This window comes from Eutrigla gurnardus (genome assembly GCF_963514095.1).
Source record: "Eutrigla gurnardus genome assembly, chromosome: 11".
NCBI classification, from domain to species: Eukaryota; Metazoa; Chordata; class Actinopteri; order Perciformes; family Triglidae; genus Eutrigla; species Eutrigla gurnardus.
The window spans coordinates 16,928,071-16,945,807 of record NC_139925.1 but is presented as its reverse complement, the minus strand read 5'-3'; the positions used below and the strand labels follow the sequence as shown (position 1 = coordinate 16,945,807).

The window sequence follows — 17,737 nt, the reverse complement described above, 5'->3', positions numbered from 1 at the left end:
AAGCCTGCCAGTTTTAGTGGACATTGACAGTGAGGAGTGTCCCCGAGTGATGACATTGCTGCCCATTTCACAGCTGCCATCTAGCATCCATTAGACCAACCCTATCTCTTACAAAATTACACGGTTCTCTCAATTATTTTTCAAGGGAAACGCATTTTCTCGGTCCCTGTTTTGAATGGTTTTAAATACAAAACTGAAGCAAAACAAAAAGTGTTGCAAAGCTTGCTCATTAGGTTTACTTAAGTTTTATTAAAATAAAACAAACAAATAAAAATTATGTTTAAAATGTCTACTAAATGAAAACAGACAAAAAAGCAAAAAAAAAAATGACTTGGTTAGTTTTAGGCAACAGAAGTCCTTGGCACATGAACAGCAGTCTCCTGGGAGAAAACGATGTTTTAGGATCCAAGCCATTAGAAAATCTGTTCACTAGAAACATTATTCATCATGCGGTCTCGTTATGTGGGAACGTCAATATTGGGAGACAGGGGTGCTCAGACACAGAAACATTGGATAAATGGGTTGAAAGGAACTACCAAAGTCAACCTTGAATTCCTGTAGAGGTTATTCAAGAACACGCACCAGTATTTGCTTCTCACAGTCACTGAGTGCATAATGCCTCTTCATTTTATTTATCAAAATTTGACTAACGGGGTGTCTGAATGGAGGAAACAGGAAGATCATGCGGAGACACCAGATGCAAGTGGTATTAAAATGCTGTGAGCAGGATTCTTTCATGAGCCGCTCCTCTAAAGAGATGGAACGTCATGTGCGGCTTTACTGACATCTAGCGGTGACCGGTATGCGTTGTAACCATACTGGTAGGCAGAGCAAAAACCCTCCCAGCTGGGGACCGCAAGATGAATACTTTTGATCATATTTCACAGGTGCTTGATTCTACCATTCCATGAGTTCTTAATGACTTCATATCATCTCTTTCTGTTTCTGCTGTAATTTGGGCTTTTAAAAAATGAGTTGCGGTCCTGCGGGACACCAGACAAATGCAGCCTATATGCAGTTTCGAGAGATAAAAAAGAACAGACAGATAAAATGTTTGGCATGGGTCCTAATTTCAAGCATTACACACTATCAGGGGGGACAAATGCAGATGCAGCTGACACAGATTCCCTCATGTCCTCTATTTCCTCAGATAATCATTATCTCTTTTTCGATGACATGACACACCCAGTGGGCAGTCCTCGTGTGTCATATGCGGTGGCAGGATGAGGGTTAAACCAGTTTCCATACCTCCACATGCCTAAAGTGATGCTGACACAAACAACAGCATTTCCACTGGTATTATAAACCGAAGAGAGGATACAAACTGTGTGGTATTACTGCTGATACACCTGGCAGTGGAACCGAAAGCCAAGATAATCTCTTCTATTCAAAAACAAATATTTCATGCACACATTGCCGTCTGTAGAGGAGAGCAGCTTCGATATGGAAAAATGCGCACCGACACTGATTCACTCGTACAACAGAGGTTGAAGCTACTAATCTGAGACCGGATCTGCTGTTACGGTCCAAATGGTTGTGTCTTCATCATCTTCGGCTGACAGTGGCCTGGAAGGATGCATTAGATGATGTGTGTGAACACAAGACGCTTCAGTCAGTGTCACCCGGCAGTGATGCAGCTGGAGTGTAAATGCCCCGTTGAAATTTGTTTGTGGGCCGCCGTGACAGTCTGAAGGAGACGGGGTCGAAACTCTCAACACCGAACGTGTGGTAGATATTAACCTAAGGAGAAGTCACGTGACTAGCGACTCACACGACACGACACTAATGAGTGAAGGACGCTTAGGATTCACGTGATAAAAGTTTACTTTTAGTTTCACATGGGACACGGACAACGGTCTCCTGGGAGAAAGTCCTGAAGCCATGTTGAGCTTCCATCTCTGCATCCTTTGTGTTGAATAATGATGTGGTCCCTTATGTGATCCGTCTGAAAGAGGGGGATGTGTGGAAGATGGCGACTGTTTAGCCCACTGATGGTGTTGTGGGCTCTGTAATTAAACAATGAGGAATCGTTCACACCCGACAACCCTGGGATATCAATCCAGCCGGGAGTGACTAACCAACTACAAACCCAGAACAAAGTGAGCACATTTTCCTCATAACTGTTCCTTGTCAATTCTAATTTTCTCATTTCTCATGAGTTGTTTTTTATCCTACAGTATCCACCAGAACACTCCAGCTATTGGTATTGATCAAAGATATTTTCAACTCATCTTGCAGACACACTGTGGTCGAAAATCTTACTTATTGCCCCTTTAAAAAGTCATCATAAGAATCTCATTTTCTTTGCTGGGGAAACAAAATCAATGCGTCCGCAGCAAGATCAGATGGAGGTCAGTCGAAAAAGAAACGTTCCCTGCTTTTAAGGAGGTTTACAGTTAATGGATAAATGTATACTTCATCCATCAACTTTTTCTCTCCTGCCTTTTTTAAGAGGATCCAATCCTCCTCCAACATTCACCAGTTTGACACCAACGTACCGGTAAGTAGCACAACATTTTTCGTTTTTGACAGTTTAAGAAGGTTTGAAAACTTGGCTCCCTCAAACATAAACAGAATTTTTTCGGCGAGTGAACCCTGCTCCAAATCCCAGGCTGCGAGGAACAAACGTATCAATGAAAGGAAGAATGTAGAAAAATGTTAAGAAGCTTACATCTAAATATTTGACAAGATTCGTGTGATTTTCGGAGGGATTAGTGAGCCTGGCTGCGTCCTCGCATGCTGCCAGGAGGACTAGACAAAAGAGGAAAACAGCAGGCTGCCAGCGGATTAGAAGGAAAGTCAGTGCAGTTGTTGGTTGTGAATGAGCATATTGCTGTACAGTAGGCACTTTTACAGCACGGACACTTTTTTGACTTTATCCCCAATATTCATGAAGAGTTCTTTTCTGCAGATTCCTCCTTCGGTCTGATCTTCCTGCAGAGCAGAACGACACGGACACCTGAGAACGTGGATTGCAGGATGGAATCACAGCTGGGACGAGGGCTGTGAGGCACATAATTCACACAGCAGTGACATTAGATTCATGCAAACAAATTATGACATGCAAAAACTAATAACGTTAAAAAAAACAAGGTGAATTTAATGAATTGAGTGTCAAAAATGTGCCAATGCTTGATTGTGTTTCCTTGTTTTAATAGCCCGTTGTCTGGAAGGAAATGCACTTTTCAGATCCACCTCAATCTTAATGGACTCCTATACATGTCGCACTGCCACTTAATAGACTTTTTTTCATGCTAGTTTCAATATCCATGACTTCCATTAGCAACGTCAAATCTGTCAATTATCCATTTCTTCAGGTATGATTCAGAAAAACCGACCTGAACGTGGTTTGCATGAGAACAGTGTTGTTATCGATCACATTGTATGTTTCACTTGTTGTTTCAGGTCTGAGCGAATTCCCCAACACAGGATCAATAAAGTAATTACAACAATTACAACCTGTGATGCTCATGGTCACTGTGATTAACAAAGTGCGTGTGTGTGATGGGGTTTCCCTTGGCAGAGAGCAGGGATTAGAAGATTATCTGTCTCTCCCGCTCTGTGGATTAGTTTTTATCTACAAGGTAATCAGGGTTTTACCCTCATCTGACAGGACTACAACTCCCACAGTCACACGTAGCATTATATCAACACCGCACAGACTCATACAGTCTGTTGTGGTATTATTGACTCAAAGACTTAAAGCAGACAGAGAGGGAGGCGTGAGACATAAAGCAGAACAATCTAGATTCCCGCAGGAACACTTTTGTATAATACGAAAACACCTGAATGAGATTTTCTGCTCTGGACTCCTTTTGCATTAACAATTTGCTCTGGGCATTTGGATTTCATTCAGGAGAAAGATATGAAAATACAGGTTCACACGTATATGTAAACACATTTTGGAGATGGATAATAGATACAAAACGCCTCAGGGAAAAGTCAATGTTACATTCAGCTACTGTGAAATTGGTAAAAGACATCTTTTGTTTCTCCTCTAATACTTTGAACTTGCAAATAAGTAACAATAATATACATAACAATAGCGAAAGCAAGGCTGTACCTGCAGTTGAGGACACCAGGGGCATGTCCATGGCAATATTTATTATTAAAATTCAATATGGGAATTTGGAGGGTTGCAGGAGTTCACCTTCTAAGATCACACACATTGTTCATGTTGAATATACATACATTAAAACGACATTTAGACCAACATGCCGGGAACTCATGATTTCCGAAATAGTTTAACAGCTAATATAATGTGTAATGTTGTGAGTATTTTTTTAAACTGCTATGAGACTTTGACATCATGATGTCAGTCACACATTTCTACAATCAGTGTGAATTATAGATACAAGTCAAAATATACTGATACAACTCTGAAATTAATCTGGCCTGATTGTGACAGAGAAGGAAGCCGAGAGAAAAAGGGAAAAACAACATGCTGACCACAGATGAATCTTGGGTTTATTGTGTGTACTTTGGTGAGAGTGCAGCTAAATCAGCCTCAATAAACCACACTCACAAACACCCACATTGCTCATATATAAAGCCATATTTGTTTCGTATGTCAGCTCTATTAATATCTCTTCAGGGAGACTGTCATTTATTGTTGGCTATGTGAGTTGTTATAGCTCTCCATAAATGTGTCTACAAATAGGAATTACAACTGTAAGTGCATGCTAGATACGTTAAACTGCAAATCAAAAGGCAACCTACATATAATTTAACCTTTATATCTGTATTGTACTTTCAACACATTTGATAAATCACCATTATATCTGTATTGTACTTTCAACACATCTGATAAATCACCATAAAAGTGTTATCTGTTTTCTTATGGAATGCCCACCTTGGCCACCAGGTGTCACTGCATCTCCATAAATCTGTTCACATTCAATTAATACTAGTGATGTCCAAATGAAGCTTCGTGAAGTATTTTCTTTATTTTCTGAGCCCAATAGATGGCGCTCTCTGTTCAACAAAGGGTTGAAGGCCGATATATTTCCATTGCTTTCAACCCTTTGTTGAACAGAGAGCGCCATCTATTGGGCTCAGAAAATAGAGAAAATGCTTCACAAAGCTTAATTTGGACATCACTAATTAATACTCAGAAATTTCTCTTGAAGTGATAAAGAATAAGCTACCAAAGTAAAAAAAACAAGAAAAAAAAACATGAATGTGAATTCACACATTTAACTTCTAACTTTAATACTAACCCAACTTCTCCTATGTCTTGGGGGAGACTCTTGGGTATCAACAGAACCAATATCATGCAGGTTGGGGTAGAAGCCATGCCGTTTATTCAGTATAAATGTGTGATTTTCTCCTATTCGAAAAGGGTGTATTTGATTGTTTTTGCATACTGGGGTCCCTGGACAGTGTTGGAATTGTATAATGTGGGTACTGCTGGAAAGCCGAGACTCTTGTGGATGCAACAGCCCCAAATTCTTTCATATATGCTGATTTCAGTCCCCACAGTAGCCATTTCATTGGATTGAGAACATTTTTTTAAACTCGATGTCACTGTATGAAATGAATCAATCAATAATCGGAGCCGTATGCAACTTTACAGCCAAAAGCTTCCGACCGAGGACATTCGGGGGATGTAGGGCTTTCCCAGGCAGATTGACAATAAGGGGGTTTCTGAGCAACAACATAAGTTCTCGCCATCCAGTCATCAAAACAATCCACTCCTGCAGAAATTTTGAAAAGGCAAGAGTTTTAGATACTAAATCACAGCTTGGCTTCTTCTATGGGAGTTCCCGAGGTCTTTTTTTAAATAATGTTGATCAATTCTCAATTGGTTAAAAACATTTTTTTAAATTTAGCACCAAATCTGTGCAATAAATTGTACCAACGCTTACATTGCTGCAACCACTTATGAGACACAATAGAGCATGGGGGTGGTCATCATATTCTTTCATCATAAAGGGTCCTCATTTATATAGCGCTTTTCAGGAATGACTACTGACATTTACGCACACATTCACACACCGACGGCGGAGTCAACCACGCAGGGCGACAGCCAGCTCGTTAGGAGGAATTAGAGTGAGGTGTCTTGCTCAGGGACACCAGGCACTCAGCAAGGAGGAGCCGGTGATCGAACCGGCAATCTTGCGGTTACCAGCCAACCCACTCTACCTCCTGAGCTAAACCGTCATCATAATGTTCAAGACCTTTTACACTTTCAAGATGTATTTTAATGAAAGAATGATTTGCTTTTCATTTCTGATTTATGACTAGAACTTAACACACACTGCTGAGCTGCATCTCAACTTAATCATCAGGCTCCCAGCTTTCAGATGAAGTACACACCTTCCATCTACTGGCATCTACTGTTGACCTGATATCTCCCCTTAAGACCATCTGCCCCCCCACCAAAAATAAAAAAGTAAATCAAAGAGAGTTAATAAACAGTAATTATTTTTATTAATTTAGTTTTTACATGAAAGACTTGATCTTCTTAATGAATAAGCATTGTATTGTATACAAGTTTTTGGTCAGAAAAGCATTTTATTTTCTTTGATTTCAAAACATTTAAGCTTCATCCAGTTAAGTTTCCCTTTTTTCATGTAAAAAAATATAGAAAAAATGTTTATGCTTCCAAACGCAAAGTAATAATATTGATTTTTTTTTTACCAACAAATTACATATAACCCAGCAGACACACAGATATCAACATTTGGTTTAAACTCATTAAATGTTGTAATCCTTTTTACAGATCATGTGATACTGCGTCAGGTTCTGAAGTGGAGAAACAGGTTCTTTGATTTTCTCCCCTCTCTTAAGCACGCACACTGGTCTCTTTAGCCTGTTCACCAGGGTTGAACTTCTTTATCTGAGACAAACTTTCCGTGAGGCTCTGTGGCTCCAGGCGGCAGCAGTGCGAGGTAGACTGGAGTGATAGCGCCCTCCTCTGGTGACTTGGGGGCTTTTGAACCGGCCATGTCAGTGCGCACCCAGCCTGGACAGCAGGCGTTCACCAAGATCTGTAAATAATAATAATATAAGCAACACAAATTCATGTTAGCAGTGAGGCTTTCACTGGAAACAAAACACCAAATCTGTCAAATTGACCTCTTTGTGGATACAATCCTTATGTCATAATTTGTTTTAGGTGATACTGTCCAACCCCCCTCCGTTTTATGATACGAAGCGGAACACAACAATAAGACCCTTCAAATTGCTTTAGACGAGACATAAAGGCATTCAGGATAGGAAAAATATAAGAGCTGAGGAAAGAGCATCTGAACTGTTAAAAGGATATGAAGTATATTTTACATTATTTCTATATCTTTTAACAAGCTACTCTGTTGAACAATGTGGTTCAAAAGAAGCTTAGAGATCAAGTTTGGTATTTTAATTTGGTAATTACCCCATCATTCGGTCTCTCCTTGGACTGACGACGAGCATGGATCATGGTCAAGGTCTGAAAACACACACACAGACACACGTGTATAATTAATGTCATGAAAGGACATATTGCAAATAGCACTTCAATCACCTGTTTGGTCCCTGATTTTGAGTGATGAGATATATATCTCACAACCCGCCCATTTTAAGATCTGCAAACTTGTGCTTGGTCTCCACAGATGAGAAGACTGATTAAAATAGACAGACTGATGGGTCATACCGTCAGGCCAGTCTTGGACATTCCATATGCCGTATCGGGCCAGCCCCCCTTCTCGATCTCGCCCTTCTGTGCCGCGTCCACAAATTTCTGCATTATTCCCATCAGCTCCTCCTCTGTGATGTCCTCGCTGCGGAAACGCTGCTGGAGGGCCGGGGTGCACTTGTTCAAAGTGCGGGCGCCAACGAAGCTGGAGACGTTCACCACGCGACCTGAAATACGCCGGATGTTTGAAGCTGTTAGCTTATAGATTTTGGACACTGTTGCCAGAGTTCCTCATCACCGTGACAGCCTGCTACAGTTTCATAATGAACTCAAAATATTTTCACACTTCTCAACGTGAAGGCTGGCTTGCCCACGCTGCACACTCCCTCTCACAGATTCAGCCTCTTAGTTCTGCTCTCAAAGTGCACCAGTTTGATGCTTTTTACTTTAAGTTTAAATCAATTTGCTTCTAGGAGAGCTTCCAGGTGGCACAAAACCCTGCTGGAAACACTGCTGCTGATCAGATATTTTAGAAAATAAGTTTGAACCATCGCCAGTTAAAATGAACCTGCTTCTGCTCACCCACACCACTATTCTTGTTTTCAAAGCTTTTATCTTTTTGTTACATTTTTCAAAATCAATCAAAGAGCTCTTGAAACTGGAATGCGGAGAAGAACAACCTGTCGTTTTTGAATCTGAATTAGGCTGTGTACTGAGCTGTTTATGAAGACAGCAGGAGCAGACAGTAGACTTGGTCCAGTTCTGTGCCCTTACCTCCAACTTTGATGAGCGGCAGGAAGTGAGTCAGCATGTCTCTGGTGGCGAAGATGTTTGTCTTGAGGGTCACCTCGGCCTGGACTGGAAACGGAGTCGTGTCTGCTCCTATAGAGGGCAAGAGAGAGAGAAGATATCATTGTCACCTTATTGATAGTCTTCTTCAATTCATAATGGCAGCTCCAAGCATCGTCAATTTTATACTTTTGCCAGTCAACAAGGGATGAAAAATGGCAGAAATAAATGCATGCTGGTATATCCACAATGTTTGAAAACATAAATATGTAATATATATAATTAACTGCACTTTGATTTTACAGTACTGCCTGAAATGTGATGAGTCAAGTGCTCCCTCTTTCACTGTTTAACCAAACGCATGCATTTTTAAGTAGAGTTAGATACTTTTTGTTTGGTTTAATGGAGTCATTACTGAGCATATGTTAATTTTTATCCACTTTCATCATGGAAAAAATAATATGTTATGTGAGGCAGCTATTAACAGCCATTAAAGTACAATTTGGAAGTACAGGCACGTTTCTCTGAGTTATGAAGAAATTATATAAAAATTGAACTTTTTTCAATATCATACCCAATGTTAGTTTTTTATTTACTTTACTAAACGTATTTTACTTGTATAGTTATTCTATTGGGCACTGTTGTGTGTCTAACTTCTTTTACACTTATTTTTCATGTTTTTGTAATTTTTAATTTTTATACATTTATATTACCCTAATTGCTATTCTATTTTGCACTAATATCAGTATAACTTCTTATAAATTTGTATACATTTGTATTATATTTGTACTTTTCTTCTGTTCATTTTTTATCTCTCTCTCTCTCTGTCAGACTTTCCTTCAGGGAAAATCTTGTGATTATACTTGAGTATGACATGAATACTGATATGTGACAGTACTAATATTATATATATATATATATCAATATATTATTGTAATTCTACCTTTAAATGCTATCCCAGCATTGTTTATGAGGATGTCCAATCCACCATACTTCTCTTTAAAGTATGCAGCAGCAGTAGTGATGCTGTTCATGTCGTTGATGTCCAGCTGGTGAAACATGGCCTTCAACCCATCTGAAGCCAGCGACGCCACTGCTTCCTGACCACGGCCGCTGCAGAGAGCAAAACGTTTTAATCCATTTTCACTTTATTCTCAATGGGCTGATATGATTAGTTTATTTTTTTACATGAAAAATCAGCCAAAGTCAGACATGAAAGTCAGTCAATGATATTGCAATATTTTGGCTTATAGATGAGTCCAGTCCAGATGTTAACAGGTGAGCTACTTACACATCTCTGGCAGTGAGGTAAACGTCTCCTTGATACTGCTTGCAGAGCGCTCGGACGATGGCCAGACCGATGCCCTTGTTGCTGCCCGTTACCACGACTACCTTGGTAGACATATCTGTCCACAAAGAGGGATCAGTGTATTAATACAAATATTAAATTCATAATGACTTCACTATTATTGATTGTTAACAGTGAATCATACTGTGAGAATTGTTCTTCAACTTGTCTTTTATCTAATACGAAAAAAATGGGAACCTAATGACCGCACTAGCCTCCCATTTAACAAACAAGGGACTTCCACAACTCAGCAGTAGAGATTCAAAGAGGATAAGATTTGCTGAGTCATGGTGACAACTTGAGAGAATTATTCTTGAAATGGTCTATAATCTAATATAGCTGAATGATACAGTTTTCATTTTAAACCCGTTTCCACTCATACACTATGAAGTCAATGACATTTTTTAACGGATAAACTGGTTCAGAATCATTCCAGAAGCATGATAGTACATGTTATAACCTTTGGCCTTGATACAAACCCAATGACATTGCAAACTGGTTTTACAAGGTTGTGTATCCTTAACTTAACTTCATGCAACTCAGTTCAAAGGATACGATAATATCGACTGTTAAACTGCATATCACATCACATTGCTGAGTAGTAGACACATTTCCAAAGTCTCCTCTGTGCTTCAGCTCTCATAGTTATTCGGCTACTTAAAAACTCAAATCATAAAAATGCATGGAAAAGACGTTGAAACAAGGTCTAGGATAAGAATAGACAGGTCTAGTATACATTAACCATATTTCTCAGTGGGACATTTCAGCTTTACGATAGGACGTTTCGACTGACTTCAAATTAATGTTTAGCGATGGCGTTACATAACACTGGCCGAGTAATGGGCATAGTTTAGCTCGTCGACCAACTCATTTTCAAACAAATCAAGATGCTAAAATACACGTTTTTAAGTTGGCAAGTTGCTAGCTATTAAGCAGCAGGTGAAATGGAGGCTACTTACTTTACGCTGGCCTTGTAGTGTTGAGTGAAGCTGGCTGCAGTCCGCAATAAAGCGTTGTCGCTGTGCACACAAAAAGCGGGCGGAAAACTGGCATTTTCCAGCGCAGCGTCAATGCGCAGACCCGGAAAAACAAGTTAACCACGTGGGTTTGCCCCAAGGAGCCGACGTGCAGGATCAGGATGTTACACAAATGAGAATATCTAGGTAATGTATTTGGCGGTTAACTGCACCCATAGTTTAAATAACACTTCGGTTTTGGCGTGCGGTGCATGATGGGTATGTTTTGGTGTTAACCACTGTAAGGGAGACAGGTTTGGTGTTGCTACTAAATGACTACTAGAAATTACGTTTTTGATTTATTTGTTTTTGCTTTGGATTTTAATCTTCACTTTTGTTTGTTTTGTCTTTCTGTATTTAATGGTTAGCTGAAGTACACTGAAAGCATACAATGTAAATATAGGTAGGTACTTTTACTTGGCTGTTTACTAGGTCCAGCTTGGTGAAACATGCAGCCTAACACAACAGCCGGGAAATAAATGCTACCTCCAAGAAGGTTATAATGTTTAGTTTTTGTTTGATCTGTTTAAGAATGATGTTGAATAAATGGCAAATGAGTGTAGATGAAACATGCATTAATCCTCCAAATAATGTGTCAGAAAGTTATTGTAAGTGGGATACGAGGGAGGGATCTTTGCTTTGCTGATATTTATAGTTACTATGTTGATTAGTTATCTATCGCGTCATGTAAGGGAATTCATGTTCAAATGTTGAGAAGTTAGGAATACAGTGTCATCGCATTTTCGTGTTTCATTGTTTGAATGTGTTTGTTTGTCGATCAAAAGGTGGTCCAGGTCCAGGTGGGATCATGAGGGGTTGCAGCCATCGGACTGGACGCACTGCGAGGAAGAGGAGGCAGAAAGTAGAAAGGCAGTCGGGTATAAACTCATTTCCTGCTGTATTGCTTTCTAAAAATCTTCCACAGACGGCTCTCTTACGGTCTCTCCCGTCACCTCTCTGTTTCCTCAGTCTCTCTGTGTCATCAGCTGCAGTATGTGAGGCTGATGACATTTCTTCACCAGCGGGGATTCACTTCAACAATGCTGCAGCCGGCCCTCTTCACTGGTACTACTACTACTACTACTACTACTACTACTACTACAGCAGCCAATATGCTTCTCCAGATTCGGCTCCTTGAGAGCAGCCATTGTCTGTGTTGTAGAAAAGATCAGATCAATCTTTCACTGTAACCTGTGTGTAATATTCTGATTGATGGATACAGCATTTAAAGTGTGTGTTTTCTGTTTCTCGTAATCCAGACACAGGCAGAGGACTTCAAGCTCTCAAGAGCATAAAGGTGAGTCTGATTGCATCAGTACAACTGAATGAATGAACTACAACACATGTACTGTCTCTATAGCTAGTAATTACTTAAAGGTGCAATGAAAAGTGTGGTGGCCGACGTAAAAATGCAAATGGCCCTCTCTAGAGCCAGTTTTTGGTTTGTCCATTATGGGCTATCGTAGTCATGTGGCGGCGGTTCTGTGACGAGGACTCGCTCCCTATGTAGATAGAAAGAGCTCAGTCTAAGGTAACAAAAATGATACACTAAGGAAAACATACCGATTAATATTATAGTCCATTTCTGCCAATAGATCCCCCAAAAGCTACACACTCTTCTTTTAAATGTCAAATAAATGTTGAGTGTTAATACATTTTCCCTTTTTAGCAATAAGGCTGACCTTCTTAAATGTTTACTTTTCATCAACAGATCTAATGACACTATCTGTATGATAATTAGAGCTCGAGGCAAAGTAACGTCCTGAAAACTAAACCTAGTAAAAAATCAGACACCTCAAAGCAACAACCAATCATAACATTTGAGCTGGTCTTTTGTTTGATTTTATTTCATTCGTTGTTTTTGAATCTCCATTATTTCTTGTGATTTCTGAGTGGAATAATCTTTGTCTCTCTCTGTTCTTCTGTCAGCCCGGCCAGCTGGTAATTTCTCTGCCAGAGTCCTGTCTCCTCACAACCTCCACTGTTCTGGACAGCTACCTGGGACAGTATATCAAGAGGTAAACGCACATACGTTCATATACAAGAGAATCATTTTAAGATATCACAATATGGCTAGAATAACTTAAAAATAAAATGCAAGCCATTCCCACTGCCCTGCAATAGCTACGTCTGTGTAAAAGCTGTGTGCACTGTGCCATAGGGGAGTTGGTGTTGCAGTTTGTGTTTTTCTTGCACTGAATTGCTTTATAGCAAAAGACTTGGGTAAAACAGAGTAAGTAAGAAAGTAAGGAGCATGTCGTAAATTTAATAAAATTGTACGCTTACACACAAAAAGCAGACGAGCCAATTGTCGAGAGAGCCAATTAGAAATCGAACCAAACTCATTATTTTTGTCTGCCCAGCTGGAAGCCCCGCCTCTCGCCCCTGTTGGCGCTCTGCGTCTTCCTAGTGTGTGAGCGGCACAAGGGAGAGTCCTCTGCTTGGTTCCCCTACATTGACGTGCTGCCTGCCATTTACACCTGCCCCGCATATTTCACTGATGATGTCATGGCTGTGCTGCCAATCAGTGTGCAGAGACGGGCTTTACAGCAGAGGGAGGCGGTACGAGAAATCCACTCCTTGAATCAAACGTTTTTCAGGTGAGCCCAACGCTGAAGCCGGTTATTCAAGTCATGTACTGTATGTGTGAGGCTGTGCACAGATAGGACTGTGCAGGGAAGAGTTTACTTGCATATTGTGTAACATTACTTGCAGAAAGCTCTAAATATTAGCATTTAGATGATAGTCCTCAATGCAATTTGATGCTGTTATTTTGCAACATTCTTTCCTGCAAGTATAAACCTGGTGCTTGCAGACATGTCATTTATTCAAAAAGACATAAATAAAACAATGTCAGTATAATAGTGAGCTGTAAATGATTTATTTTACTTTTATCCAGATCCCTACAACAGATCCTGAGTCAGCCTGTGGAAGAGGTGTTGACCTATGAAGCATTGAGGTAAGCACATTTGTCCCGAGATGATGTTTCATGATTATGTAACTGTCATTGTGATTAAGTTTTGTTAATTTGAATTACTATGTTTTGTTTATTTATGTGAATTATTGAGCACATTTCGATATGTAACAACTAGCTTTGTAAATCACCAAATTGCTACATTAGTAATTGAATCAAACCTTTTGGCAGTACCTCCATAGCCCACTAGGTGGTCAATATTATCATTTTTTATTTCTGGATGGCAACTACGGTTCACAAGTGCACTGGTTCCCTGGACAAAAAGCTTTCTATTAGATTTTGGTTATTTGCCAAAAACAAGCACTCTAAAAAGCTACCATTAGGCTATAATGATCCGCCTTCTTTAGGACACAAAAGCTTCAAAATTCATGAGAGAGGTATTAACTTACATATTTTATATCACAGAACAAAGCGTTAAAATCTCTTCAGCCTTTGTTTAACACAGAGCTTATTTCAGTCATCGCCTCAAAAAGCAGGTTTTAGGATTCATTCCTCTAGCACCTCTAGATGCCACTGCAAGACAGAGCGTCCTTGTCCTCCTCAATTGTACTGTAAACTGTGACAATGGAATCCCATGGCTGCACAAGCAGGAGAAATCAGCCTTCTGGTCCAATAAAGCACTCATTGAGGAATTTATTGCTTCAATTGACAACATTTACGGACAACATTGATTGGACATCCACATTAAAGGGGCCATTTTCCCTTCAACAATTCACTACAATGGTTTATGGCTATGAAAATGTTTCCAGCCTGAAATATATTGTCTGTGAGGATATTGAGCTGTTCCTCTCTGCTTCCAGGTGGGCATGGTGCAGTGTCAACACGCGCTCTGTCTTCATGTCCCGCCCCTCCAACAACTTCCTGTATGGAGAGGATATTTATGCTTTAGCTCCCTTTCTGGACCTTCTCAACCATCGCCCTGACGTGCAGGTACACGTGGCTAAAAGCACATATATGTGAGCTATTCTGCTTCCCTAGTTGAGTTTTAACTGATTGGACGTTTAGAAAGAAGGAGAGCCAATAATGAGTTTCCACAAATTTAATTAAAAATCTGTTGTTGTTTTTTTCAGGTAAAAGCAAGTTTCAATGACATGACGAGATGTTATGAAATAAGGAGCGTTTCCGGGACACTCCGCTACCAGCAGGCCTTCATTAACTACGGTTCCCACGACAACCAGCGCCTGATGCTCGAGTATGGATTTGTCGCCGCCTGCAACCCAAACAGTGTGGTCTATGTGGAAACAGGTGAACCATAGAAAATACTCACCTTCTTTGCCTCTGAAGCAACTCCTTTTCATGGATATTGCAGTTGGTGTTGCCTTGATACAGTTCAGGTTATATGAAAAGTGAATGACACTGTAACAGGAAGTTTGTACTTGTATGTCTCACTGCGGTCCCTCAGATCTCCTCTGTGATGTTTTAAGAGGTGACCGGAGTTTGGATCAGAAGATGAAGTTTCTCAAAGAGAACAATTTCCTTTGGTAAGAAATTTGCATGATCATGTTTCCTTTTATGACATGGTTTGTCTGAAAACTGTTATAGAAGTGCTATAGATTATTATTAAGAGTTTTATAGAAGAACCTGGAGCTTCATGTTGTCTGTCTTGCCCAGAGTAGCAATAGTTTCCCTGTGTTTCCAGTATTTATGCTAAAATAGATGACTTAAAGCGTACTGAGAAACTGAGATACATTGAACAAAGTAATACATTTGATGGATAAAATCCCTCCAGCGTTTTCATTCCAACTCCCCCGTCTCTTTCTCCCTGTCAGTAATCTCACAGTGTCCAGTGAAGGTCCCAGTTGGAGACTGATGACGGCACTCAGACTGCTGTCGCTGCCACAAACACTGTAGTAAGACAACGTGCGCACACACACACACACATTTTGATACAGGATGTTTACGTCTATAAAGGAGGGAAGCTCCACTTGCCCTAATATCTACTTCTGCTGTTATTGGTCAGTTTATAAATGGATAGAAATGACTGACTAGATGTGTGGTTGTTTTCAGTCACCACTGGAAGGCTGTGTTGCTCGGCCAGATGGTGTGTGAAGAGAGAGAAGAGTGGAGCGTCCAGACAGCCAAGACTCTGTGTCAGCGACTCCTACAGGACACTCACACAGCTCTGGATACGGTGTGTGTACATACAAACACTCTACCAAGCATCGAGCTATTGACCTGATTCATTTTTAGTTGACCTAATGTGTGTGTTTTAGATCTCCCATCTCCTCCGGCAGTGTGACCACTCAGTCAGGGAGCAGCTAGATGTGGTCAAGTCGCTGCGGCAGGAGGAGAGGTGCATCCTAGGAAGCTGTCTTGAGGCACTGGAGGGCACGTCGAGACAACCGGATAAACAGTTGTCATGCCAACCAGATGCTGACGCTGTGAGCTGACATCTGATTGGTGCCAGTTGCTACAGAAAGCAAGGTTATTGCTGAACTGGGCTAGTTCTTGTGCCTCCTGGCTCCTCCGACTCATTCTCAGCGCTCTCTCGAAGGACCCGTTTCCTTCAAACACTTCCCGTTTCCCTAGTGCAGGAAGCTGGAGGACCTACAAGCGAGGGTACTGCATCGTATCCTTTTGCAGGAGTGTTTTCCACACCTGTGATGTATAAAAGAGGCGTGACAAAGGACAGCTGATGCAGTTTTGTGCCACCATCCAGCCATCCATCATCAACCGCTTATCCTGTATTCAGGGGGGGGGGGGGCTGGAGCCGATCCCAGCTGCCATTGTGCGAAGGCAGGGGACGATCATTCCAATCACATTCACAGAGTCATCAATTAACCTATCCCCATCCTGTATGTCTTTGGACCGTGGGAGGAAGCCGGAGAACCCACGGGGAGAACGTGCAAACTCCACACAGAAGGAACCCAAACCGGGAATCAAACCCGGGAGCCCATCGCTGTGAGGCGACAGTAACTAATTAACTTTAAAATGACAATGCCTGCTGCCTCGATGCCTCTCTCCTAATGTCTATTATCCCATTTCCCGTGGGTGGGACTAAGATGCAAGAAGAGGAATCGAGGTACAAAATGGAAATAAGAAAGGCCGCAGGTTCTGCCAGACAGTTTCCCGTTTCTGCTTGTCGACCAGTACAACCGACAAAGGCCACAGGATTGCCTGATGTCCTGTAATGAGAGGGTCACAGGTTTGATCCCAGGTATGCTGAAAGAGCATCTGCGCTGTTATAATGGCCCGAAGCAAGACAGTGTGGAGCTGGTCACTGCCATTGATGGAAAGTCCAAAGATACAGTGCACTAAAATGACTGTAAAACAGTTTCTTGTAACCTTCTGGTCTCATGTAAGAGACTCCAGGAGAGATGGGGGGGGGGGGGGAAATCACGTCAAGTTGTCTTCCAGTTTCTGATCATTTCTATTCAGGAGATTTTGTTTGAGTAAATACAAAATCAACATTACAAAATATCTTTTGTGACAGCCACTTAAAGGTCATATTGATGACAATTTTATTTAAATGAATATTTAAAAAAAAAAAATACATCCAGTAATTTTAGAAAGGTGCAGAATCAAAGTATCACTTCTCGTGAAAACATTTATTAAAAAAAACATTAAACATTATTAAAAAAAAATGAATGTTTTGTTTACCTCTGTGTAGATGTGTGGCTGTGGCTTCTAGCAAGGCTTGTGAGCCAATAGAATAATGACGTTGGTATCACGTGGTATCTCTGCGTAGTCAGGGGTCAAGGAGACTTTGGGGTTACCAGTTAGTGTGGAAAAAACGGAAAAATCCCATCCCAAGTGCTAAGTGACAAAAGGAGGAGCAAGACCAGAGTGGACATCGGTTCAGCGTTTGATCGTTGGAGTCAGCTGAAGGAGTTTCAAGGACTGAAAAGCCATGCCGAGGTGGCAACCCACTGAGGGTGCATGTGCTTCGAGCAGCTGTGTTGTGACGTGAATGCAATGGAAGGGGGGATTGCGAGTGCGACATCTAGTAGCTGGATGTTATCAATGTTGTCAATAGCACCTTTAAATTGCAG

The 17,737-nt window shown here is 40.9% G+C and overlaps 2 protein-coding genes across 2 annotated transcripts; one reads left to right on the top strand and one right to left on the bottom strand.

The window, feature by feature from the left end:
- Window positions 1–6,409: 6,409 nt before the first annotated feature.
- cbr1 (carbonyl reductase 1) lies at window positions 6,410–10,846 on the bottom strand. Its single transcript, XM_084021792.1, has 7 exons — window positions 10,715–10,846; window positions 9,699–9,813; window positions 9,351–9,520; window positions 8,393–8,500; window positions 7,637–7,845; window positions 7,379–7,432; window positions 6,410–6,992 (listed from the first exon to the last, which is right to left on the bottom strand). Exons 2-7 carry the CDS (start codon window positions 9,809–9,811, stop codon window positions 6,819–6,821), a joined length of 828 nt encoding a protein of 275 aa, XP_083877918.1. The 5' UTR covers window positions 9,812–9,813; window positions 10,715–10,846; the 3' UTR covers window positions 6,410–6,818.
- On the top strand, window positions 10,798–17,651 carry setd4 (SET domain containing 4). The gene is made up of 13 exons (XM_084021789.1): window positions 10,798–10,918; window positions 11,557–11,649; window positions 11,741–11,836; window positions 12,031–12,068; window positions 12,701–12,789; window positions 13,135–13,371; window positions 13,671–13,730; window positions 14,546–14,675; window positions 14,816–14,990; window positions 15,148–15,226; window positions 15,515–15,595; window positions 15,753–15,876; window positions 15,959–17,651. The coding sequence occupies exons 2-13, from the start codon at window positions 11,580–11,582 to the stop codon at window positions 16,133–16,135; spliced, it is 1,356 nt and encodes a 451-aa protein (XP_083877915.1). The 5' UTR covers window positions 10,798–10,918; window positions 11,557–11,579; the 3' UTR covers window positions 16,136–17,651.
- Window positions 17,652–17,737: the final 86 nt, after the last annotated feature.

Coding starts and splice junctions, on each gene's coding strand:
- cbr1 (XM_084021792.1), bottom strand. CDS start 9,811: ATGTCTACCAAGGTAGTCGTGGTAACGGGCAGCAACAAGGGCATCGGT. Junction 7,433..7,636: donor TGTCCAAGACTGGCCTGACG/GTATGACCCATC, acceptor GTGTGTTTTCAG/ACCTTGACCATGATCCATGC. Junction 6,993..7,378: donor AGGAGAGACCGAATGATGGG/GTAATTACCAAA, acceptor TATTATTTACAG/ATCTTGGTGAACGCCTGCTG.
- setd4 (XM_084021789.1), top strand. CDS start 11,580: ATGAGGGGTTGCAGCCATCGGACTGGACGCACTGCGAGGAAGAGGAGG. Junction 11,650..11,740: donor GAAAGTAGAAAGGCAGTCGG/GTATAAACTCAT, acceptor CTGTTTCCTCAG/TCTCTCTGTGTCATCAGCTG. Junction 11,837..12,030: donor GCAGCCGGCCCTCTTCACTG/GTACTACTACTA, acceptor CTCGTAATCCAG/ACACAGGCAGAGGACTTCAA.